The following is a 24753-nucleotide window of genomic DNA, read 5'->3' as shown; positions in this document are numbered from 1 at the left end:
GAATTCCCATATTGCCCCTGCCATGAAGTAATCGCTGTCGTTTATTACATTACATTCTCAAATTTGAGGACTAATTGGTGCATTGAAGCCGATGATGACAGAAAAAGACAAACCGTTGAAATCCGTGCCAACTTCCTCTGTTTCTCTCTCTCTCTCTCTTCTTCTCTACATCCTTTTCGCCGTCTAGTTCTTGGAAAGGGATTGGAGGCTCGATTTTGTAATTCAATGCCCCAACAGATTTCATCCTCTTTTGCATCTCTAGAAAATTTGGACATCAAAATTCATCGTTTCTTTCCGGTGTTGACTGATTTTCACTTTCAGCATTTCTTTTGGCGATTTGGAAGGTTATGTTTCCAAGACTTGTGAATCCTGACGGAGATATCCAGATCCATGGCAGCCGTGGTTCTGTTGCTTCCGACCTCACTCATCCCCACAGGGGCGATCCTTGTCTCGTTTTGACTTCAGATCCCAAACCTCGACTCCGATGGACTGCCGATCTTCACGAGCGATTCGTCGATGCTGTCACTCAACTCGGTGGTGCTAACAGTCAGTACTCTTTCCTCTTCTTCTTCTTCTTCTTCTTCTTCTTCTTCTTCTTCTTTTTTACTTCAATGAATCGATTTTTGTTCGCTTTGGTAATGTTCAGCTGAGGTTTTATTCTCATGCATCTGGATTTTAGTACCTATTGTTGGCACTATTTACTCTAGGATTTTCATTTTAAGCTCTCTTGAATTAGGAGACCTGGCTATTGCGTTGAAATGAATTGTGTTCCGTCAGGGTCAAGCACTGGAACGCCTACATTTTAGTACCGGTTTTCGAATAACAATGTAAGTGGTGAGTTTGATGTTAGGAGCTTCAATAATTCGGGGATATTGTTGAAAGATTCCCCTTCCATGAAGAGCATCCAGTATTTGGGCTGGTATAAAATGTATAAATTACATAGCTTACGGCTAATGAACCCAAAAGAAAAGAACATGGGACTAGACTTTAGACAAATGGGATGGGAGGTCAGGCTCAGTTATTCCAGAGTAATTAAATTCGGAAGTTCAGCTAGTTTCTATTGCTTGGTTTCAGGAATATTGTGAGATTACATAGCTTGAGTGCTTTAAAGAATGTTCATAAATGATTATTGTCAGGGGAGTTTGTGCTTATAAATGGCTCATAAATTGAGTAGATTTAGAAAGTGGATGGATGATCTTGATGTTGTTGGGGTGTCACTTTGTTTTGTCTCACTTTAATTATGATGTTAATACCATTCCTTGCATCACCTAACTGGGCTTTGGACATTCATTAGGAAACAATTCAGAGTTCGTGTTTCTAGTGGAAATGATTGGATTAAGAATCCGATGATTAGCTCAAATTGACCCTTCTGACAGAGAAAACCTCCAAGGTTGATAAAAACAGGAAAAAGGCTTACAAATCGCTGTAGAAAATTTCGTTTTCTTCCTTGAAAATCTGCTGCAGCATCTCTAGTTCTAGAAATCTAAGCTGAATGGCAACTAAGAATTCTGTTTAGACTTCTGAAGGAAACCTAATTATAAATCTGACGAAGTCAATTGAACTTTTATGCTCTTTTTGAAGATCTGTTACTTATTTTGTTCCAAAGGCGAAGAGGGCTTGACATGTTTGACATGTTTGACATGTTTGACCATAAGACTGTAGCTTTACAAAAATCAAACGGGATTGTAATCATTAAGTCCACTTGTGCCAAGACGAGCATAGTTCAGAAGTCAAGGTATCAACTCCTTCCATTGAGTTTGGAGGTTTGAATCTTAACCCGCTAAAGTCCACATGTTTGCAACAGAGAGTCTGCTTTGCGTGCTTTGATTGGATGTCTTGGTGGGGACGAGGGTGGGGAATATGGGGGTCGTATTTGAATTCTAACCAATGATAGGGTTTGACATTTGAACACTTGGTGCAGAAGCTACACCAAAAGCAATAATGCGAACAATGAATGTGAAAGGACTGACTCTCTTCCATTTGAAGAGCCACCTCCAGGTGATCATAATGGCTTAAAAAGGCATCTTTTTATGTAAGAATTCTGTTACTGCTGGAGTTCATGGTGAATTTGTATTCATGATGCTTGCTCTCCTTCATTACAGAAATACAGATTAGGTAAGCAATCAGGGAAGGATATGGGTGAGGCCTCTAAAGATGGTAAGGGATAAATCTCTATTTTTTCCCCTTGTTTATCATGTGATGTAAAACCTCCATGAGTCTGCTGATACTCAACTCCATTATCAGTATTCGCGCTAGCTACTAATTTTTGAAAATTTTAACCTGTCTGTCCAAATATTTAAATCTTTCTTCATGGGTTGGTGCTATGAACATCAGGTGCATATCTTTTAGAAAGTCCAAGTATCAGTAATTTCTCTCCTGACTTGCCAATTTCTGAAATGACCGAGTAAGATACTTGTGATATTTGTGATAATGCCTTGAATGTTACAAGATTTTAAGTTCAAACTGTTCATAACTTAGATATCTATTTTAGTGGTTATGAAGTCAAGGAGGCATTAAGAGCACAAATGGAAGTGCAAAGTAAGTTACATCTGCAAGTCGAGGTAAAATTCCCATCCTTGACATTGAAATGGAACTTGATGTTGGTTTTGGACAGATTCCGTGATGATCCAAATTTGATAAGTTTCTGGTTGTTAGATTGCTTGCTTAGTTGATTATCCTTGTGCTTGAGTACGTTCCGAATCATTGATTTAAAATGTATGATACACTGCGATGGCTAGAAAGGGAGATTTTTGTACCTGCTGAATCTGATAGGAACTTCCAAGTGTTGTTACTGAGATTTGGGGTCCATTCTTCAGCTAGCTGACCTTACTACCATTTGAGCAGGCAGAGAAGCATCTACGAATTCGTCAGGATGCCGAGCGAAGATATTTGGCGATGCTTGAGAGAGCTTGTAAAATGCTTGCAGATCAATTCATTGGAGGTGCGGTTTCGGACTCGGACAGCAAGAAGTCTCAAGGACTAGATCATAAGAGCCCGAGAAGTTCCTCGATTGACCCACTTGGTTTCTATGCTTCGCAGTCACAGGGGATGGAAAGAGCGAATGGCACAGAAGAATTGCAAGCTAATCCTCCTTACCAAAGGGCTGATTGTTCGACCGAAAGCTGCCTAACCTCGAACGAAAGTCCTGGGGGATTGACTATGGAGAAATCTCCCGTGGCAAGCAAGAAAAACATAGTTAACTTGGATTCAGCAAATGCATCTTTGATTTGGGATGAAGCTAGGGAAGGAATACAAGATGCTAATATCATCCAAATTAATCATCACGGCGTATCTGAGTGCGACATGTGGGGATGAAATTCTACAGACAAAAACTCATCATGATTCATGAAAAGTATGTTCTATTTTCAACTTTGTAAAAAATTTAGCATGAACTGAGCAAGAACATTCCCTAGCTTGTAAAACCAAGCCATTTAGTTCGTAGACAACTCGTCGAAATGCATGTAGTTAGCCATTCTTTTTGCTGTCCGAACAAACATAGTCGATTCCTATCCAGCTTTTAGCCGATTTGATTCGATTCGATTATCAGGATGTAATCAGTAATGTTAAGTTGGAAACACATCCTCTTTCACTAGCTAGTAGTGAAACAGACATTGTCTTCCATTAATGGTGGCAAAACGAATGAATCTTGTGTCATTTTTGCTTTAATCATTACAAGCAAATCATAATTAATCAAAACATTACAATGGAAACCTCGGATTTAGGAAAAGAAATGAAAGTGTCTCACCCATAAAAATTTCATCTTTTTTATTTTATTTTATTTTATTATTCTTATTATTAGGTGGAGCTGGAAAAGTCCCAACTGCCAAAGCCTTTTTTGACTAAGACCACAAGCCAAGCCAAAATAATTGTGCAGCTTTTTTATTTTTTATTTTTTACTTTTTACTTTCAGTTAAAATTACTGTGATTTGACTTAACAAAATAATAATAATAATAATAAAAAAATAACAATTTATATTCAAGAAAAAGTAAAACCAAAATATATTTTCCATTTTTTTTTCTTTTTTGAAGAATTATTCTTAAACTTATCCGACCAAATTTAAGATTCAAATTTAGAAATTTAAATTTTTTACATCTTAATCAATAATATATGTTAATTAGTTTTGGAGCTATGTTTATCTGGTTGTTCATAATAAATTCTTTCTAGAATATTAACGAACGAACGAACTCGAAAGTGAGTTATGAATGGTGAAGTTTTTAATCTGAAAAAGAACGAAATGGCTAAAGGTGAGTGATGGAGAAGAGATTGAAGGCTGAGCCAATGCAATAATGATTAATGAACCTCCAAATTCCACCAGTTTTTGCTTTGCGTTCGTCCTGTAAACCAGGCAAAGGGCCGATGAGACTGCTCAGAGCAGTTTGAAGGCCATGGGAGAGAGAAGCGCAGCGACACAGTGACACCGAAGAGAATCCAATTGTTCTCTCGAGAGCTACTCAGAAAGTGGCGCCCAATATTGGGGGATGCAGCCGTAGATCTAGGTATCTTCTTAACCTCTTTGTAAACGTATAATCTTACCTTACATTTACATTGGTTTCTTGTTCAAGTCGTTGCTCTGCTTTGCAATTTGCGGAGTTTTCAACTCTAATGCCCATCCATGTCTCTAGCCTTCGGTTTCGGATATTGATTTCTTATCCCTTTCAAACTAACCCTGATTCTCTACCTTTGAATCTTTGTCAATTCCTTTTGTTTGTTTTTAACTTCACCTGCTACTGCCACTTCGTTGTTCTCCTTTTTTCCTTTTGTTGATTAATCTGTTCGTAGCCTTTTAGCTTATTTGAAGTCGTGGGTTTGAGTTTGCGAAGTTTGATTAATCTGTTGTTTGGAGGGGTTTCTTCTGAATTGATTAATCTGTTGTTTGGAGGGGTTTCTTCTGAATTGATTAATCTGTTGTTTGGAGGGGTTTTTCTGTGATCATTTCATATTCCAATCTATTTTCTTTGGTGAAGAAGAAAGGTGTTTGGTTCAGGAAGAGTGTTCCCTTTGAAGAACAATGGGTCCAAACATCTTTAGATCCCACTAAACCCAATAGAATTGTCATATTTTCAGGTTGTCTGCCATTGGTTTTTCCACAGAATACTATATGTTAGCAAAATGACTAACCTCCATTGGAATGTTGAACTCATTATGATGCTCTAGTAGCATACTTCTTTTCTTCATTTAGACTTGTTTACTTATTGTTTTCAGGTAAATCTCATGTTTCAACAACAAAGAGCTCATAACTCGAGCTTGATGGAACCCACAAATGGAAGTAATGGTAACAGCAACACCTCGAATTCGGCCTCAAAGCAGAGACTACGATGGACAAACGACCTTCACGAACGATTTGTCAATGCAGTGGCACAACTTGGAGGCCCAGATCGTGAGTGAACCAACCCCTTGTGGCTTTATGTTTAGCATCTTTAGCTTTTTATGCACACATTGTGTCCAAGGATGAACATCTCTTACTGTCAAACAATTTGATCATGTTTGTACATCTTTCCTTTTCTTATTCATATTAAGGAATGAGAGTCTTAGGGTGTTATGGGTGCATTTTTCATCTCTTTGTTAGGTGCTACACCAAAAGGCGTCCTTAGAGTAATGGGTGTTCAAGGTTTAACAATATACCATGTCAAAAGCCACCTGCAGGTACTGTAATCTTTCACAGACTTATGACTTGTTTCTTATCCTTACATAAGATTGGTTTAAGTTTCTAATTCGTTTTCTTGGATCCGTCCAGAAATATCGACTCGCAAAATACGTTCCCGACTCCTCATCTAATGGTAGGTGAATCTAGTTCCCAATTGTTCTTTTTCCATCTTTATGTGTACGAAATTTTTCAATGATTGTGTAAAACCTCAGAAGTGCACAAGTGGTTCACTCTTTTTGTTGTATTGTTGATGCAAGGGAAAAAGGCTGACGAGAAGGATTCTGGTGACATTCTATCAAATATTGATGGCTCATCGTAAGTAGATCTACTTGCCATACACTTCTCATTAAGCTCTGTTATATTGGCAGTTAGATGTACAGTTAGATGTACATATAAACTCAGAAGCAGAATCTCAAGCTTAGTGCTAGTAAATATTGTCCGCTTTGGTCCGTTACGTATCACCGTCAACCTCACGGTTTTAAAACACGTTTGCTAGGGAGAGGTTTCCACACCTTTATAAGGAATGCTTCATTCCTCTCTCCCACCGATGTGGGATCTCACAGTTCACCCTCTTGGTGGCCCAGTGTCCTCGCTGACACACCACTCGATGTCTAGCTCTGATACCATTTGTAACAGCCCAAGCCCACCGCTAGCAAATATTGTCCGCTTTGACCATTATATATTGCCGTCAACCTCACAATTTTAAAACGCACAATAAGAGATAAAGAGATTGATGGACTTTTAACTCTAACTCAACTTTCTCACAACCTGATTAAAAGTACAAGATAGTTAAAAGATGATAATAATACACTTATGATTACCTTATTTGTTCTTTCTATCTTCAGGGGAATGCAAATCACTGAAGCACTTAAGCTGCAGATGGAGGTCCAGAAGCGGCTGCATGAACAATTAGAGGCACGTTCTAGTTATTCTCTTTCTTCTTTTAAAAAAAGATATACCAGCTAGACATTTCAGATATTCTAGAATTGGGAGCATGGCGTTTACCTATTATTATATAGAACACTCAGCTTAACTCATAATTTGGTGCCTCAAACAATCATTCACAAAAAGTCATGATTGCATGTGAATTGGTCCAACTTTTTATTCCAAGGCATATGAGATGCCATTGACTGATGTAGGACAGGCTCAAAAACGACTGTTTCATCGTATGCATATCTATACAGGTACAGAGACAGCTACAGTTACGGATTGAAGCTCAAGGCAAGTACCTAAAGAAGATAATTGAAGAGCAACAAAAACTTAGTGGGGTTCTTTCAGCAGCTCCAGTTGCTTCTCCCTTATCAGCTCCTGTTTCTGGTGACAACTGCCCAGAAACTGATAAAAACGACCCGTCAACACCTGTGCCCACATCTGAGTCTCCTCGCCAAGAGAAAGCATCAAAGGAATCTGCCCGAGCCAAGAGTATCTCTATTGATGATTCTTTCCCGTCTCATCACGAACCATTGACACCAGATTCCGGTTGCCATGGCTCCCTAGATGACAGCCCAAGGCCAGTGAAGAAGCCAAGGCAGTACAGGGATGGTGCATGTGCCAAATCAGAGATGATGCTTGCACAGCAAATACTAGAGTCAAGTCTGAACTCCACTCCCAAGGAATCACGCCCCGTTTCTCTAGCCAGGGAAACGATCGATCCTTTGTCTGGAATGTCAATAGGTGATGATGATCGGTTGGACTAAACCACAAGGTTCAATTTAGTCCAAGTGTTCCATGTTTTTACAAGTTATCTTCCACAGTTCACTCTAGCTGTAGTTTTGATAGTTTTATATACTGTCGTGTGCCATATTTCAGCACATAAATACTTTCCTGAGGACCAATATTTGGCAAACCATTATATCATCAGAGTAGGACTGATGTCTATTCTTAGAGAATTGTCATCGACCTTCCTCTTCCATCCTAGCAACTTCTTGTTTGAATCCAATGTATGTTCCTTTCTGTTCTAGTTGACTGAATTAAGTTGACAGCCAAACCTTCAAAGGAAAATTGATGTTGAAGCTTGTGCAGAGTTGCACGTCCCTTGATAAGAATTCTAAAGAAAAATCTAACATGTTTGGTCCAAACTCGAATGCAGGTAGGGAGTCGTATAGTACCAAATAGATCTTTAGAGCATCCAAGCAAGCCAAAACTTTGAATTTTACTTCCTTTCCAATCAAGATGTACTATTCTGCACTTCTCAACATTAGCAAAAACTCCTACATAAAGTAATCAATGCAACAAAGTGATATAAAAGCCGCACATGACAATTAACTAACAAGAATTCAAATTGTTACTGCCAACTTTGTTCTTTTTGTTGTTGTGTTGGGTTGGGGAAGCTACAGCTAAAATCTAAAGGGACGATGGCCGGAATTTTACATTGTTGTGGGTACGGTACAAGGTACGTCATAAAGGAGCATCTTCAACGATGTACTCGCCTTAAAATGCAAAGCCGAATGTGTCTACTAAGGGCTTCTAGTTTCTCAGTTTTTGATTTCTTCGGCTTTTGGGACGTTGCAACTTTCTTCTTTTTGTTTTTCTTTTGGTCATCTCTCGACGAATCTGATGGTTTACCTTCGGTGCCTCGAAGAGGTGTTGGAAATACTTCTAGAGTCTCCTGTAACCATTAATGAAATATAATGTACACAGAAGAATAACACTGACAACTATCTATCTTTAAGCAGAACACTGAAAGCAAATCCTTCCCACCCATTCCCCAACAAGGAACCAGACTAAAACCAAAAATTTACCATATGAGTTATTGGCCTCTGATATCTATTCTATTTCTAATAAATGAGATGGTCATAACAGGATTCAATTCATCAGATGGGGAGAGGACCTTAAATTTATTCTTAGAAACCACGCCAGCAGAAGATTCTTCATCACTGCCCCCTAGAGAAGAGCATCTACCCCAGCTTTCTCTATTCGAACTCGTATACGAGCAACATTCTTCAGTTTCATCATTTAGCTGGTCCTACAAATTGGAACTAGACCCCAGTTAAAGGATGACAAATGGCAATGCCTGCACTATCAATCAACCTTTTTTTAGGGTGCAGAGGCATGATCCGAAAGATGCGAAAGCTTGAATAGATACTGATCATTAAACATCAAGCCATAAACTAATAAGCTTTTTTTACTTGAAATTGCAAAGATGGCATCCACGAGATTTAAGAACTTAAACCACATTCAAGTTTCAATGACAGTAAATTAAGACCACCTGCAGATGTGATGGCTCGTCGCTGTTGATTGAACTATAGTCATTAGGCATGGTATCCTGCAACAGATATGATGAATCATCACAACCGTTGAGCAGTGAGTAAAGGAAAAATCAAAAGATGGCAATTAATTTAAGACGTACAATTTCTGTGATCACTGAAGGAATTTCAGAAATAAGGTCACCAACAGATTTCGTGGTTGGAACACTAGGAGCAGAAGATGAACCAGCAACATCATTTCCAGTAGAACGAAGACTCGATATTATGTCATATATTAGATTCTGGAAACAAAAGGTTGATGATTGTGTCAGTCTCAAAACCAAGCTACCTTTACAAATAAATGGAAGAGTACAAAGGGGCCAGCATTGGCCAGATACAAAAAGAAAAGACCTAAAGAAACAGCCCAAAATGAGCTAAATAGGGGCTAGCCTAGGGACCTAGGAGGAGGCCCTTCAATCCAAAAGAAAGAAATATTTTTATACTCTCCAATTTGCTAGTAAATGAACTTGTTAGCAAATTACAAACATTATTCCTTTTGAAACAAAATTACACTGTTGAACCAGTAGGTAATTGAGAACAAAGAACATACAATTGATCATAGTCATGGAATCAAAGATTGAAAAGCAATAAGAATAACTTATGAATAAAAGACATCATATATTAAATGTAAAAGAGTACTGCTCCAAGGAACCAAGACAGAAATTTACCTCATCCATATCAGGCCCAATCTTCAAATCCCCTAAATCATAATATTTCTCAAGCTTACTTGCATGAGCAGAAGGTAACTGAGGTGGATGAAGAACATTATAGAAGAAAATAGAAACTGAGTCATAATAGAACTGTGGTCTTGACGAGTTATGATCCCCGTCAAACTTTATAATATTTTTATCCCCCTGCATGATAAAGAAAAATGAATCAGAACTGAGAAATTTTCGAACTTATATCTAGGAAGTACAATTCTTTCGAAAGTGTACATTACCGCATATGAATTATAGATGAGTTCGGAGTGATGAGGTTGAACGAACTTGTCACAGTTAGCATGCCCAAATAAAGCAGGAATGAAAGTTTTTGGGGTCACCTGGTGGCATTTCAAAAAATGGTTCATATATAAACGTACTGCACTGCAGTGAAAGAATCACTGATTCAAGTTCAAGTAGAGACCATGGCAAACTTTTGAAGACAGTCACAAAACAAAGATGAAGAAGCCAATCTAGCAAGCTCTAATATAATATTAGATCAGACAAACCTGTAAGCAATTAAGATTCATGATATCAAACTTTGCCTTCTTCTCAATTACCCTCCGCATGTATTGAACAGCCACCTTCACCTGGCATATCAAGTTTACATTATGTCACCATTCATTAATGATAAAAAATAAAAAAATAAAAAAGAAGAAAGAAAAGAGGTAACATGGGATAAGCCAAAACAAAGGTGGAAAATAAGATATATCCCTTATCAAGAACTAAAGAACGCACTCCCAATCCAAATTAATGGCCGAGTAATTACAAAAAATAATTGTCAATAATACTCTACCTGGAAGCGCCCATCATTTTGTAGGGTTAAACGCTTAAGATGAAGTAGGGGAAGTAAGGTCAATAAGAAAACAAATAACCAGTCTCTTCGAGAGATGTTATAGGGAGTTTAAAGACGCTAATCTTTTACTAGTTGGAGAAGAAAAAACAAAGCTTTATAAATCATTTATATGAATTGTGGATCTCGTCCTTCTCGTCTACATGTCCATGAAATTTTGAAAATTCTAAACATACGAGAAATAGATAGTATTGAAGTAAATGCTTTTAAGTAAACTGCAGTCTTTGTACGTCAACTGTCTATTGATGGAAAGGGTTAGGGAAAGTGATAGGAATGCTGTGAGGATAGAATTTGGAATATTATTACTGAGGAGCTACATATTTTTGGATTGAGAAAACCATTTATCATTTTTTTGAAGCTCAATCTCTCCCCAAACTAAACCATCTAGCCAAGAGAAGCTATAAACCAAAATAGAACTTATAAGAGAGGGGAAAGAGCCCTCTGTTTGATGTTCTACACTCCTCTATACCGAGGAAGACTTTTCCTTTTTTGTTAACACTTATGTCACAGCCTGGCTCTAAGTCATGCATACTACCACTCAATGCCATATTAAGTCATACAAAAAAAAAAAAAATTCTTGTTAGTTGTGATCATTGTTGTGAGAGATTGACTGTGAGAAATGAAGCATTGAATCAGACGCATACGGTATTGAGACAATAAGCAGCATCCAATGAAGTATGCAGATGGATGAAACTAGTTTGTGAAAGGTGGAAGAAGGTAGATCTTGTACCGTGAATTTAGGTAGTCGGATCTTGTAAACATCAACTANAACTGAGAAATTTTCGAACTTATATCTAGGAAGTACAATTCTTTCGAAAGTGTACATTACCGCATATGAATTATAGATGAGTTCGGAGTGATGAGGTTGAACGAACTTGTCACAGTTAGCATGCCCAAATAAAGCAGGAATGAAAGTTTTTGGGGTCACCTGGTGGCATTTCAAAAAATGGTTCATATATAAACGTACTGCACTGCAGTGAAAGAATCACTGATTCAAGTTCAAGTAGAGACCATGGCAAACTTTTGAAGACAGTCACAAAACAAAGATGAAGAAGCCAATCTAGCAAGCTCTAATATAATATTAGATCAGACAAACCTGTAAGCAATTAAGATTCATGATATCAAACTTTGCCTTCTTCTCAATTACCCTCCGCATGTATTGAACAGCCACCTTCACCTGGCATATCAAGTTTACATTATGTCACCATTCATTAATGATAAAAAATAAAAAAATAAAAAAGAAGAAAGAAAAGAGGTAACATGGGATAAGCCAAAACAAAGGTGGAAAATAAGATATATCCCTTATCAAGAACTAAAGAACGCACTCCCAATCCAAATTAATGGCCGAGTAATTACAAAAAATAATTGTCAATAATACTCTACCTGGAAGCGCCCATCATTTTGTAGGGTTAAACGCTTAAGATGAAGTAGGGGAAGTAAGGTCAATAAGAAAACAAATAACCAGTCTCTTCGAGAGATGTTATAGGGAGTTTAAAGACGCTAATCTTTTACTAGTTGGAGAAGAAAAAACAAAGCTTTATAAATCATTTATATGAATTGTGGATCTCGTCCTTCTCGTCTACATGTCCATGAAATTTTGAAAATTCTAAACATACGAGAAATAGATAGTATTGAAGTAAATGCTTTTAAGTAAACTGCAGTCTTTGTACGTCAACTGTCTATTGATGGAAAGGGTTAGGGAAAGTGATAGGAATGCTGTGAGGATAGAATTTGGAATATTATTACTGAGGAGCTACATATTTTTGGATTGAGAAAACCATTTATCATTTTTTTGAAGCTCAATCTCTCCCCAAACTAAACCATCTAGCCAAGAGAAGCTATAAACCAAAATAGAACTTATAAGAGAGGGGAAAGAGCCCTCTGTTTGATGTTCTACACTCCTCTATACCGAGGAAGACTTTTCCTTTTTTGTTAACACTTATGTCACAGCCTGGCTCTAAGTCATGCATACTACCACTCAATGCCATATTAAGTCATACAAAAAAAAAAAAAATTCTTGTTAGTTGTGATCATTGTTGTGAGAGATTGACTGTGAGAAATGAAGCATTGAATCAGACGCATACGGTATTGAGACAATAAGCAGCATCCAATGAAGTATGCAGATGGATGAAACTAGTTTGTGAAAGGTGGAAGAAGGTAGATCTTGTACCGTGAATTTAGGTAGTCGGATCTTGTAAACATCAACTAGTTCCATCATTAGATTGTAAAGGTTAGAAAAGGCACTGTCAAGCACCATTCCAGCTATGGAAGGATCTTCAGCTCCGTATAGAAGGCTGCATTGTAGCACAGAAGGCTTCAGGTAACTGAATACATCCTAGAAAATTTAAAATATCATAAATTCCAGTCAAGTAAAAAATAAATAAACAAAACCACTGTTGAATCTTTTAACATTCACTGAACATCTTTTTTCACCGAAGTAAAAGAAAAGGCAGCACCTGAAAATTATTCTAAAGAAGTGAAACGGCAAGATTTTATGTACTTTTTTTTTACCTAGGAAACAAATTCCACTAATAAAATGAAATAACTAAGAGTCACCAAACTAAAATAGTTACAAAAAAGGTCTCCATGTCTGAAACTCCACGAAGAACAGGAAGTTGACAGCCATGGAAGTTTCTCCATGTCTGACACAACTCTATACCACAATAATATCAAAAGTACTTGCCAATTGGGCATCTAGATCCATTTATTTAAAGGGACGCCCTTCCGTCATCCTCCCAAAACAAGACACCCCAACCATCCCCGCCGCTAGTAGCATCAACAGAATAGCTAAAACTTCATACTTAAGGCAGATTTTGAATGGTTTCTATCAGTAAATTGAACCATATCCTTAGAAAATGAGGAAATATTTGTTTGATGAAAAGAAGCCAACATTTACTATCTCCACAAACGGCCAACATCAATCCTACACTCCAATAAAAAACAGAATTGTGACCCACTTAATCTCACTCTATCAGAAGACTACACTTTGCTACTGAGAAATCGGTACCCAAAAATCTCCCTTAAAAAGAAGGGTTTCCTCTAGAAGGACAAGAGTTCCTTGCCCAGGGCAATGGCTGGGCCCTTGTCAAGAGCCTAGTAGAGCCCATATACTTGGGACCAGATAACCAAGGTCTCAAATGGGACAGTTTAGCCGGGGAGCTTGAGTGACTTGGCTAGCCTTTCTTCTGTCTTAAAATTGATGCTGAAAGAAGCAAGGTCCCAGTGGTTTGAAAGCTCTACCCCAGAGTCTCAACTCCCATGAATGTCTAAATATCGAACAACTTATTAGCAACAAGAAAACCATAGATATGAGTATGTATAACATTTTCTCTAATCAGACCAAGTAAACTTTCCATTACTATGGGGGGAGGGGGCATCTGCTAAAGTAAGGTTGTTAGTGGGTAGAAACTTCATCAATAGTATGAGTATGTATTACACATTGAAGGTTTCAATTTAAAAATAAACAACATTACGGGAATTAAATTATATTAAACTTGAGAGAAGTTGCAGAATTCCTACACATATCTAACTCCCCTCCGACCTCACCTACAAGTTTGAGCCACTAGTGCGCAGCAGCAAAGGAGTACAGTACATCGATCGGTCAAAAGATAAGGGCAGAACAGATTAAGGACATGGAGAACAAACTAAACTCAATACACCTAAAAAATTACACTTCATAGCCTTGCTCTAAGACCAACTCCATGACAAATTAAAGCATCAAGGTCTACAATATAGTGATGACAGCATGCTAAAGAATATGACTCAACATACCTAGTTACAGCACCCATGGATCTTCCCCAGAGACCTATACGGGATGTTTGTTTGTTGCTTCTTAAGTATGTCACCACAACCTTGAGGTCATCTCTCTTGCATCATTGAAGTCATAGTTTAAGATATTTCAGATTCAGACCCTCAATTAACTGAAACCAAGATGATTCAGACCCTCAATTAACTGAAACCAAGATGTATAGTTAATAGATACATACCTCATGCCAACCAAGGCTGACATAATCTCCATCAGATAAGCCTGAACCCGAAAAATCAAGCGTAAAAACAGTAATATTTGATGGAAGTAGGATGACAGCAGCCTCATTAGCATCTGCTCTACATCCACTGAAGCATTGTCCCAAGAACAAACTCAGTTACGAATTTTCTAACGTAGAATGTCCAAATCATATACAATTACCGCAAAAAGAGTAAAAACAGAACAAGTTGTCAAATCATGTCCAACAATAAATTTTACAAGGAAAAAGAAACTGAACAGGGAGATCTTCCAATGCAGAGAATGATCAGGATTCAGGGACGTTTATCAACAGTAGATTATTCTGGAAGGAGTTAATACCTGTTACCATGGCAATATATGACACATGGCAGAGGGGTATCTTCAGGAATAGGTGAAGGCAAATAATGACTGCATTGCAAGGCATGGCCCCTTGAATTTCTTAGCTGCATGTTTGGTAAAAATTATTAATACATAAGGAATAGAAATCATAAAATAAATGGGAAAAAAAGTGTTACATAGGCAGCAACAAGAATAAAGTGGAAAATTTACGGAAGAATTTTTCCATCCATACTTGCCTCCAAATCCTGTCGTTGGTATGCTCTACCCGCAAGAGTGAAATTTTTCTCCCATAAATATTGATCAGGGTTATAATCCGCCCTGTACAGCAAAAATATGAGGCTCAATCAAGAAAAAATGAAGACAAAAGTTGACTAATCGGAGTAATTCCGCTGCTCACAAACCTCAGAAACAAACAAAGATCTCAACGGAAGAATTGTGCTCACTAGAGGCTACACTAAAGCCATGTAATTGAGTAGCAGCTCGATAAATTGCTCAAGAAATTGGCAAGAAGTGAAAAAAAAAAAAGAGCGAAAACTCGGCAAAGCAACAAGGCATACCAGGAAAAAAAAAAGTACCTAGGAGGCCGAATAACAAAATTGATGAACTGATCCATCATATTGATTCCAAGAGTCCCCGACAGCTACTCCACCTCATAGGAATGGAAATCCAAAGTCAAAAATTCAGTTCACCATTCTTCAAAAAGAAGCTCCACAAGCATCTCAAACACCAAAACCACTTCTCGATCTGCAAAACCAAAAAAAAAAAGAAAAAAACACCATAAACAACCCACCACAGCAAAATCAACCAACGACGAAACCCTCAACGAATGAACAAAATCACAAACACATTACTCGGTAGTAAGCATATCCAGATCCAGAATCATCCGCAGAAGTCAAGGAGGAGACCAAAAGATACGGCTACAAAAACAGCAGCAAACAAAGGCAACCCAGCTGGTGGCCCCTCGAAGTGATAATTCCTTTGACGCAGCTGTTTCTCGTCCAGAGTTTCACGATCATTGAAAAGTCCCTACGGAGTACTTCCCGATATCGAAACTTGCCCGTCTTCTCGAGAATCGTATGGTCTACAGAAGAGGAAAATAGAAAAATTAATGGAAGTTACGTCGAGACAATTATCCAGAATCTTTCTGGTGCATTGATGTGCTGTTCCTATGCCGCCATGGGATTTTCCTTCGGCAGTTCGCTTTAACAAAGTGCATATTCTTCTAGATGCAACTAACAATTTAATTTCTATATGTAATAACCATTTATGAATTTTCATTTATTATAACTTTAAATTTGGTAACAATTTCACCTCTATTATCAAAATTAATGATATATATTTTTTTTTAATAAATCTTAATGCTCATTTTTTCATTACTAATTTTAAAGTTATTAAATTTTGACGACTAAATTATAAAAATAAAAAAATGAATTTAACTCGTTATAATTTTTATTTAATGTATAAATGTTAATCTTTTAGCAATTGTTTTAATCATTATAGTTAATTTTGTTTATAAATTATTTGGTAAAGAGGTAACGTTCTGTTGTTTGATTAATTCATCATTAAACGTTGGCATTAAACGTGGACAAGTGCCAAGTGGTAGGTTGTGAAATAAATATTATTTTTTTTTTTTTTTGTTCTATGGATTAAAATAATTTTACTCGATATTGTACATACTTGAAGTCATCAATACAAATCCTATAATCAATTTTCTTCTTGCATTTTCTTTATCCTGTTCTTTGTGTTCATCTAGATCGAATGTGTGCATTTTTGTGCGATCCTAACATTATTCTTATAAATGTTCTCCCGAGTAGTACTTTTTAATACTTGGTACCTGTATAAAGTACTTCACTTTTTTTAATATTCACTAATATACACTTCACAAGTGTGTAAACCCGAGGTAGAACAATCATTTGACTCTATTATACTTAATTGTAAAGAAACCCCACAACGAAAATGGTTTCTAATTCCGAGTCTCCAATGGGAAAAAGGGTTCAGTGAAAACATGCACGAGGCCAACAAGTCGAAATTCGAAATGTTTTTAAACACCCTGGAGAAAGATTATATAGATGTACGAGCATTCATAGGGTGAACTTGGGTACAGCAGAGTGGTTGCTAAACTATTCTAGAAAACTTAAAAATGTTCTATGATCTAATATTTGGTTGTACTATGCCGTGAAGCCTCCACCCACCTAGTCCCGCCAAAGCAAATGCCTGAATGGATTACAAGGGGTAGGGATCAGTAGGAGCAAGAGTTATTCAAAAGCTACTTGGCATTATAGTGGAAGCATGCATATACTAATAACAATATGACCATATTTTGTTCCACAGAATAGTATAAACCATGCGAGTATCATAAACCTTGAAGAACAGGCTCAACATTTATAACCAGGCTCCAGAACATTGTGATCCTTATGCAAGAGCTATCTAAAGCTCCTGCAGCAATTAGTGATCACATCCTTTCACCACGACACTCGTTAACTCCATGAATATCATCCATTCAACCGGAAGTTAAGCTCTAATCTAATATGGCACTACGCCATGAACAGTTAGAATCATATCATTATGTAAAAAAATCCCCTACGAAAGAAGGTAGAATTCTTGTCTCACCTATACACGGCTTACAATTACTCTTAAGGATGTGCATCTATCTAAATTGTTAATTAATCTTTAATAGTCAAAAGGCCTAGAAAGGATGGACGGGACACCGCAAACCAGTCGTTATTGGAGTCACCATTTCCGTAATTTCAAGTAATTGATCCGGGTCTCTTTTGAATCAATCTTTTTAAAGAGAGTGCCAAGAAATAAAACATACCCCTCACTTTTGGAAGGTTCGGGTGCTCAGCATCCGTCCCATCCTACCACACATTGACTAATGGTGGTAGGACAACGGATTTGAAAATTGACCTCCATTTTAAAATCCCGACCCTCCATGTGGGGCGGGAGCTGCTTAACTTCCAGCATTTGAGGAAATATGTCCCAGATTAGATCAGTTTAGCTTGATCCTAAAGAAAATAAATTCTGATATCGATGTATAGTAGCATAGTTTGATCCTAAAGAAACCACAACGAACATCACTTATATTCCTACGATACTGTATGTACATATTCAATCATAACACATGCTTACTCAGCCATCCATAAAATTCAAAAGTTAAATCAATCACACCAATCAGAAGGATTAAGGCCTGACCTCCTCCCATGATTTTCCCGAAGCCTCAAGCAAAGCAGCATTGCATGTCTTCAGTTTTATGGAGGAGCCACTAAACATCGAGGCTGCCTCTTCCCAGCCTTTATTATGTCCCATACACCTGCATAAAAATAATTTCTGTCATACCATTTCCCTATTTAAGTTATGCTCCACATCAAACTATTATTTCACAATTCTTTGCAAGAAACCGTGCTGCAAATTTTTGTCCATTCAAAACGAGAAACATCATGTGGGAAGGTTCTTATACTTAATTCCATTCATAGAATGAGAAAATATGCCTTCATAATAGATATGCTCCAAAATGGAATGAGTACTGACACGAGAGGAGATTAAAACATGAAGTATTGCACACCGTGCAGTGTCCCAGCAAGGATGCTGGCCCCCAAGGGAGCGGATTGTGAGATTTCACATCAGTTGGAGAAGGGAACGAAGCATCCCTTATAAAGGTGAGGAAACTTCTCCCTAGTAGACGCGTTTTAAAACTGTGAGACTGACGGCGATACATAACGAGCCGAAGCAGACAATATCTACTAGTGGGGGCTTGAGTTATTATAGTTTATACAAGAACAACAAACACATGAATGAAGTATAGGAAACATGCTGCGCAAGTGCCGTGGGGGAACAACACTTTTCACCTTGGTGACACTGATATGACCTTACCAATTAGAAAGGTATCCACTGGTAACTAATAAACAACAATGATCTCAAAACTAAAGACGTTATTGACAACAATCCAATGCGTCCTTTGTACTTGTTTTATTTCTTGTGAAACTGTTTAACCCAACCAAGAAATGCATGTGTACCTTTTCATAAATAGAGGCAATAAGACTTACATGACAGTAATTATGTCATTCCTCGAATAATTACTGATAACCTGCTGAAGGTGCTCCGCAGTTTGACCATCCATGGCTGCAATGGAATAAAAACTGGGAATGAAATGAACCTCTGCTTCCGAAAAACCAACAGCTTGCTCCTGCATTATCTGAAGTGTTTCTCTGGTCCGCTTGGCATCACTGCTCCAGTAAATGCAAGTCGAAACCCAAACGCTAGACAGTTAGATTCTCTAATTTTTGTCCTGAATACCCTACTTTAATACAAAGAATTGAAGAGAAGTGATTAATGGAAACAGGAAAAACCTAATGAATTAGGTATTCAGACCTATAAACATGTACTGCAAGGAATTCTAAGTTCTAACAGGATCAATCGAATGAAGGGGAGAAAAAGACATTGGGAAAGCGTATAATCAGTTGAAGAAAAACCTAACCTGGATAAAATAAGTTCAGGGATCCAGTTCAATTCTTGGAGTTTCTGAGCAATTTTAATAGCGTCAACTTTTCCATCTTTACTCAAGGGGCGATCGTGATCTAGTGAACAATGATAAAAGAGAACAAAAGAAATTGACATTTGATCTTAACAGAACCATAATAGAATACGATGAAATATCATAAGGAAAGAGCATCAGAGAAAATTATTGTTAATCATCGCTATGTAGACAGTCAAATAATCTGATAGATTTGAGAATGTCACCTCGCATTGAAAGTTTTTGCCGCGAACTCCTGGCATGGCGAAGCAGAATAAGGCGACGAGCAACAGATTCCGATTGAGAGGTAGCTTCCTCAGTCGCCACTTGGCTCTCCGCCGTCTGAATAACCGTAGATGGCCATTGAATAGCGTTTCTCCCCCTCGCGAAGGAGCTTGCATGTTGAATTTTAAGGAACTGTGGGTGTTGATGAATGTGATTACAACAAAATGAAGCATTCATTGTACAGAATCTTTGAATCACTTCCGGAATGTGTTCGATTCGACCAGAGAGGCAACAGAGCCGAGTGAGCTCGGAGAAGCTACGGCGAGGTTAAATCTTGAAACAGTACTGATAATCGGTGGTTGATTCTTCCTAATCGAATACCAGCCGCATCGTAGTTGGTTTGGTTCGCTCAATGGGATGTATCGCCATGCTTAAATCATCAATAAACTGAATCAATCTCTGGAAACAACTCGAGAGTTCCTCGCTCGAATCTATAGAACGAGAATAGGAAGGGAGCTTAACGAATAGACGAGTAGATAAGGCATTGGAACTCCCAAATCATTTTTTGTCGGACACTAATAATAATTACAAATAAAATAAAATACAAATAAAAATAAAAACTTCACTTTGTCCCTTAAAAATAATAATAGTAACCCAATTATTTATTAATTCTTAATTAAACTGGGTGGCGTTACTTACGGTTAGTACAATAGTTAGTACAATTGTGAGATCTTATATCGGTTGGAGGAAGGAACGAAACATATTTAACATTTTCAGTGGCGTAACAGCAGTAATATTGTCCACTCTCGGCCTTCCCTTCTAGACTATAGATAGACAGCAATTTGTAACCGCCCAAGTCCACGGCTAGTCAATATTATCCTCTCTGGGCTTTTTTTTTTTTTTTTTTTTTTTTGGGTTTTTTCTTCTGGACAACTATTTGTAAAAGCGGCTAGCAGATATTGTTCCCTTCCGATTTTCCCTTATGGATTACCATTTGTAAAAGCAGCTTTGTTCTCTTCACGTTTTTCCTTTTGGACTACCATTTGTAAAAACTCAAGTTCATCCTTAGCGGATACTGTCCTCTTTGACATTTTCATTTCAGGGCTTCCCCTCAAGGTTTTAAAACACGTGAGACAGTAAGAAATTTCCACACCTTTATAAAAAAAAACTTCATTCCTCCCTCCAACAGAAAATAAGTCGAAGAGATTTCCACAAGTTTTGTTCCTGTTCCTCTCGTTCCTCCCTCCAACCGATATGAGATCTCACATACTGATTCATTACTCAAAGTTGCAACCCATTCAGCCACATTGCCCACACCCCCCTCGTTCCCCACTCTAACTAGCACGAGATCTCATACTGATTGATTACTCAAAGTTGCAACCCATTCAGCCACATTGGCATAACTGTAGCGTCGTTGACGCTAATTCTTGGCTGCCTTTTGTCACGAAGAGAATCTTAATCCATAGCAGGTGGGAGGTTAACAAGCTAAGAAAGGAAGCTCCATTTTATATTCTTTCCTTCCTCTCTCCCTCTAAAATTGTCATTTATGTAATCTTAAATATTATGATTAAGATTAAGAGGGTTAATTTTTTATAAGCCACTGGTTCGATGTAGAGTTGTGGTTCATAGAGGTAGGTTTCAATTTTCCGCCTTATAAGGCTGCAATGTGCTTCAGACAACAGAGCTCTGCCGGGGAAACGAATAAACTCTTGTGTGATTCATTGGTTGAAAAGAGTGGAGAAGAAGAAGAAGAGCATAATGACATTTGGGTTTCTCAGAAGAGCCCGGAATTTAATCGGCGTAGCGTCCACCACCGTTGCGGCGGCGTTTCTTTCTTCTACTCCTGCGAGTTCCGGTTCCAAAATCGCCGCCATGGACGATCTCCATCTTCAGAATCTCAGGACCAAGCTTTGCATCATCGGTAGTGGCCCGGCTGCCCACACCGCCGCCATATATGCCGCCCGGGCGGAGCTCAAGCCGATTCTCTTTGAAGGATGGATGGCCAACGACATTGCGCCGGGCGGCCAGCTCACAACCACTACCGAAGTGGAGAATTTCCCCGGATTCTCAAACGGCGTACTCGGAATGGATCTCATGGACCGATGTCGGAATCAATCTCTCCGTTTCGGAACACAGATTTTCACCGAGACGGTTAACAAAGTTGATTTCTCCACGAATCCTTTCAAGATTTTCACCGATTCAAAAGCCGTACTCGCGGACTCTGTAATTGTCGCCACAGGGGCTGTTGCTAAGCGTTTGTCGTTCCCAGGCTCCGGCGATGCACCAGAAGGGTTTTGGAATCGCGGCATATCGGCTTGTGCAGTGTGCGATGGCGCCGCCCCGATTTTCAGGGATAAGCCATTGGCGGTGGTCGGAGGTGGGGATTCAGCCATGGAGGAAGCGATTTTCCTCACCAAGTACGGCTGCAAAGTGCACATCATCCATAGACGGGACGCTTTTAGGGCATCAAAAATCATGCAGCAGCGGGCACTCAGCAACCCTAAGATCGACGTGCTTTGGAATTCTGTGGTGGTTGAGGCCTATAGCGACGGAGACAGAGGGGTTTTGGGAGGTTTGAAAGTTAAGAACATTGTTAGTGGAGAGTTGTCCGATTTGAAGGTTTCTGGGTTGTTCTTCGCAATTGGGCATGAACCGGCAACCAAGTTCTTGGATGGGCAGCTTCAACTTGATTCCGAAGGCTACGTCGTGACGCAGCCGGGGACAACTCGAACCAGTGTTCGTGGAGTTTTTGCAGCCGGAGACGTTCAGGACAAGAGATATAGACAGGCCATTACTGCTGCTGGAACTGGTTAGTGCTTTAACTTCCTTGTTATTTCCCCTTGCATTTGATATTCAAAACTTCTCAAATCAAGTTTGGTGTTATACTAAAGACTTGGGGTTAGAGGGACATAGCTCAAACCATGAATTTTGCCACATTTGTTGCACTCCAACGTAGAAACAAGAACGAAGTTACTCCTAGAAACATGATTGTAACGACCCGTCTAGCCATTACTTGAACGAAATTTCTTGTTGCAACAAATTTACAATGATCTTTACCCTCCAGGAGTGTAACAGCTCAAACTCACCGCTAATACTGCTAATAGATATTGTCCTTTTTGAGTTTTCACTTTAGAGCTTCCCACAAGGTTTTAAAATGTGTCTGCCTGAGGACCTTTCCCTAGTACGAGAGGACCGGGAAGGACGCACCTCTGGTGTACTAGTTATCGTGCCAACGGTAAATGCTGGGTAGCCAAGTGCGAAGCGGATAACTGATGAAAGCATCTAAGTAGTAAGCCCACCCCAAGACGAGTGCTCGACTTCCCCAGAGCCTCCGGTAGCACAACCGAGACAGCAATGGGTTTTCTGTCCTTGCGGGGATGGAGTGACAGTTTTGAGAATTCAAGAGAAGGTCACGTCGAGCTGTTTATCATCACGATAGGTGTCAAGTGGAAGTGCAGTGGGTTCTCTGCCCTTGCGGGATGGAGTGACAGAAGTTTTGAGAATTCAAGAGAAGGTCACGGTGAGATGAGCCGTTTATCATCACGATAGGTGTCAAGTGGAAGTGCAGTGGGTTCTTTGCCCTTGCGGGGATGGAGTGACAGAAGTGTAAGTGGAAATGCAGTGGCTTCTTTGCCTTGCAGGATGGAGTGACAGAAGTTTTGAGAATTCAAGAGAAGGTCATGGCAAGATGAGCCGTTTATCATCATGATAGGTGTCAAGTGGAAGTGCATGGGTTCTCTGCCCTTGCGGGGATGAAGTGACAGAAGTTTTGAAAATTCAAGAAAAGGTCACGGCGAGATGAGCCGTTTATCATCACGATAGGTGTTAAGTGGAAGTGCAGTGCGCTTGCGGGGATGGAGTGACAAAAAGTTTTGAGAATTCAAGATTAGGTCACGATGAGATGAGCCGTTTGTGTCAAGTGAAAGTGTAGGTGTCAAGTGGAAGTGCAGTGATTTATGCAACTGAGGCATCCTAACAAGCCCCACTCCGTCTCCACTGGTTTCCACACCCTTATGTTTTTTCATTCTCCTCTCCAATTGATATATAGGATCTCACAATCCATCTCCTTCGAGAGGGCAATATCCATTAGCGGTGGGTTTGAACTATTACAAATATTATTAGAGACAGACACTTGACGGTGTGCAAGCGAGGACGCTGGACCCTCAAGGAGGTGGATTGTGAGATCTCACATCGGTTGAGGAGAGGAACAAAGCATTCCTTATAAGGGTGTGGAAACCTCTCCCCAATATGTGAGGGAAAGCCGACAATATCTATTAACAGTGGGCTTTGACTTAGCCAAATTTCTACGGAAGTTCAGCTACCATGTATAAACACACAGTGGATGCCATGGTTCATCTTGTTCTTAGACAATATTTCATCAGGGTTCTTACTTTCTGTGATTAGTGACATTGATTTGGTCTGTTATTCTTCGATTCAAATCGAACCAAACTTGGTTAATTTAGTGTTCTCTGGGTAATTCTGTTCTTGTTGAGAGTAGAAGTCATGTTATTGTTCTCATACTGTGGCTGATTCTGTTGAACTAATGCAGGATGCATGGCTGCTTTGGATGCAGAACATTACCTGCAAGAGATCGCTTCTGAAAACAGTAAACTGTAAATTTTGATTACTTCTGCAGTAATTCAAAACATAAACCCCATCAATACTTCTCTCGTCCTTGATGAATATGTTTACTACTTCCCATAATGTATTTTTTAGATTTTTTTAAGGGTAAGAATATTATTGAATTTTTTATACACAAAATATAAAGTTTAATAATGGTATTTATTAATTTAGCTAATATTATTTATATTAAAAATAATTCTCTATGAAAAAATCTTAAAAATAAAAAATAAACCTCACAATTAGTCTCAGTCTTTCAGTTTTTTTTTTTTTATTTATAATTATAATAATTAATTTTTTAGAAGAAACAACTGTATCAATTACTTGATTTTTTAAGATTTGTAATTTGATTTGTTAATTTTAAAATAGCTCTAATATGATATTATTTCATAATTATTGAAATTAAATAATAAAAATAAACTACTCAATAAAAGGTATATGGTAGTAAAAAAAAAAAAATATATATATATATATATATATTATTTTTTATTTTTAACAAAATTCGTGAGCACAAATAAAATATTTAAAACCTAAAAAATGAATTTGCACCTAATTACAATTTTTTTTTTTTTTTTTTTTTTTTTTTTTTTTTTTTTTTTTTTTTTTTTTTTTTTT

General features: G+C 38.3%; 5 protein-coding genes across 6 annotated transcripts; 3 read left to right on the top strand and 2 right to left on the bottom strand.

Annotated features, from left to right (window-relative positions):
* Positions 1-68: 68 nt before the first annotated feature.
* Positions 69-3554, top strand: LOC111781923 (protein PHR1-LIKE 2-like). The gene is made up of 6 exons (XM_023662657.1): positions 69-546; positions 1922-1998; positions 2103-2157; positions 2335-2404; positions 2492-2561; positions 2845-3554. The coding sequence occupies exons 1-6, from the start codon at positions 348-350 to the stop codon at positions 3313-3315; spliced, it is 942 nt and encodes a 313-aa protein (XP_023518425.1). The 5' UTR covers positions 69-347; the 3' UTR covers positions 3316-3554.
* A 604-nt stretch (positions 3555-4158) lies between these two features.
* On the top strand, positions 4159-7608 carry LOC111781470 (myb family transcription factor PHL7-like). The gene is made up of 7 exons (XM_023662073.1): positions 4159-4497; positions 5204-5378; positions 5568-5644; positions 5736-5778; positions 5903-5960; positions 6491-6560; positions 6830-7608. Exons 2-7 carry the CDS (start codon positions 5213-5215, stop codon positions 7340-7342), a joined length of 927 nt encoding a protein of 308 aa, XP_023517841.1. The 5' UTR covers positions 4159-4497; positions 5204-5212; the 3' UTR covers positions 7343-7608.
* A 197-nt stretch (positions 7609-7805) lies between these two features.
* On the bottom strand, positions 7806-16007 carry LOC111781469. Its single transcript, XM_023662072.1, has 14 exons — positions 15635-16007; positions 15359-15527; positions 15020-15101; positions 14784-14887; positions 14428-14554; positions 14213-14307; positions 12612-12735; positions 11538-11618; positions 11271-11369; positions 9559-9744; positions 8995-9132; positions 8854-8910; positions 8476-8610; positions 7806-8253 (listed from the first exon to the last, which is right to left on the bottom strand). The coding sequence occupies exons 2-14, from the start codon at positions 15397-15399 to the stop codon at positions 8059-8061; spliced, it is 1464 nt and encodes a 487-aa protein (XP_023517840.1). The 5' UTR covers positions 15400-15527; positions 15635-16007; the 3' UTR covers positions 7806-8058.
* A 677-nt stretch (positions 16008-16684) lies between these two features.
* LOC111780971 (uncharacterized protein At3g52155, chloroplastic) lies at positions 16685-20079 on the bottom strand. Of its 2 annotated transcripts, XM_023661352.1 has the most exons (5): positions 19521-20079; positions 19258-19357; positions 18827-19006; positions 17976-18093; positions 16685-16997 (listed from the first exon to the last, which is right to left on the bottom strand). In XM_023661352.1, the coding sequence occupies exons 1-5, from the start codon at positions 19753-19755 to the stop codon at positions 16929-16931; spliced, it is 702 nt and encodes a 233-aa protein (XP_023517120.1). In that variant the 5' UTR covers positions 19756-20079; the 3' UTR covers positions 16685-16928. The 2 variants fall into 2 exon arrangements, with proteins under 2 accessions (XP_023517120.1, XP_023517121.1); XM_023661353.1 differs by lacking the exon at positions 19521-20079 and having other exon boundaries at positions 19258-19412.
* Positions 20080-21091: 1012 nt separating this feature from the next.
* Positions 21092-24261, top strand: LOC111780974 (thioredoxin reductase 1, mitochondrial-like). The gene is made up of 2 exons (XM_023661357.1): positions 21092-22327; positions 24068-24261. Exons 1-2 carry the CDS (start codon positions 21277-21279, stop codon positions 24133-24135), a joined length of 1119 nt encoding a protein of 372 aa, XP_023517125.1. The 5' UTR covers positions 21092-21276; the 3' UTR covers positions 24136-24261.
* Positions 24262-24753: the final 492 nt, after the last annotated feature.

This window comes from Cucurbita pepo, chromosome LG19 (assembly GCF_002806865.2).
Source record: "Cucurbita pepo subsp. pepo cultivar mu-cu-16 chromosome LG19, ASM280686v2, whole genome shotgun sequence".
Lineage (NCBI taxonomy): Eukaryota > Viridiplantae > Streptophyta > Magnoliopsida > Cucurbitales > Cucurbitaceae > Cucurbita > Cucurbita pepo.
The sequence above is the reverse complement of the archived record's forward strand: the minus strand, read 5'-3'. Positions and strand labels throughout refer to the sequence as shown.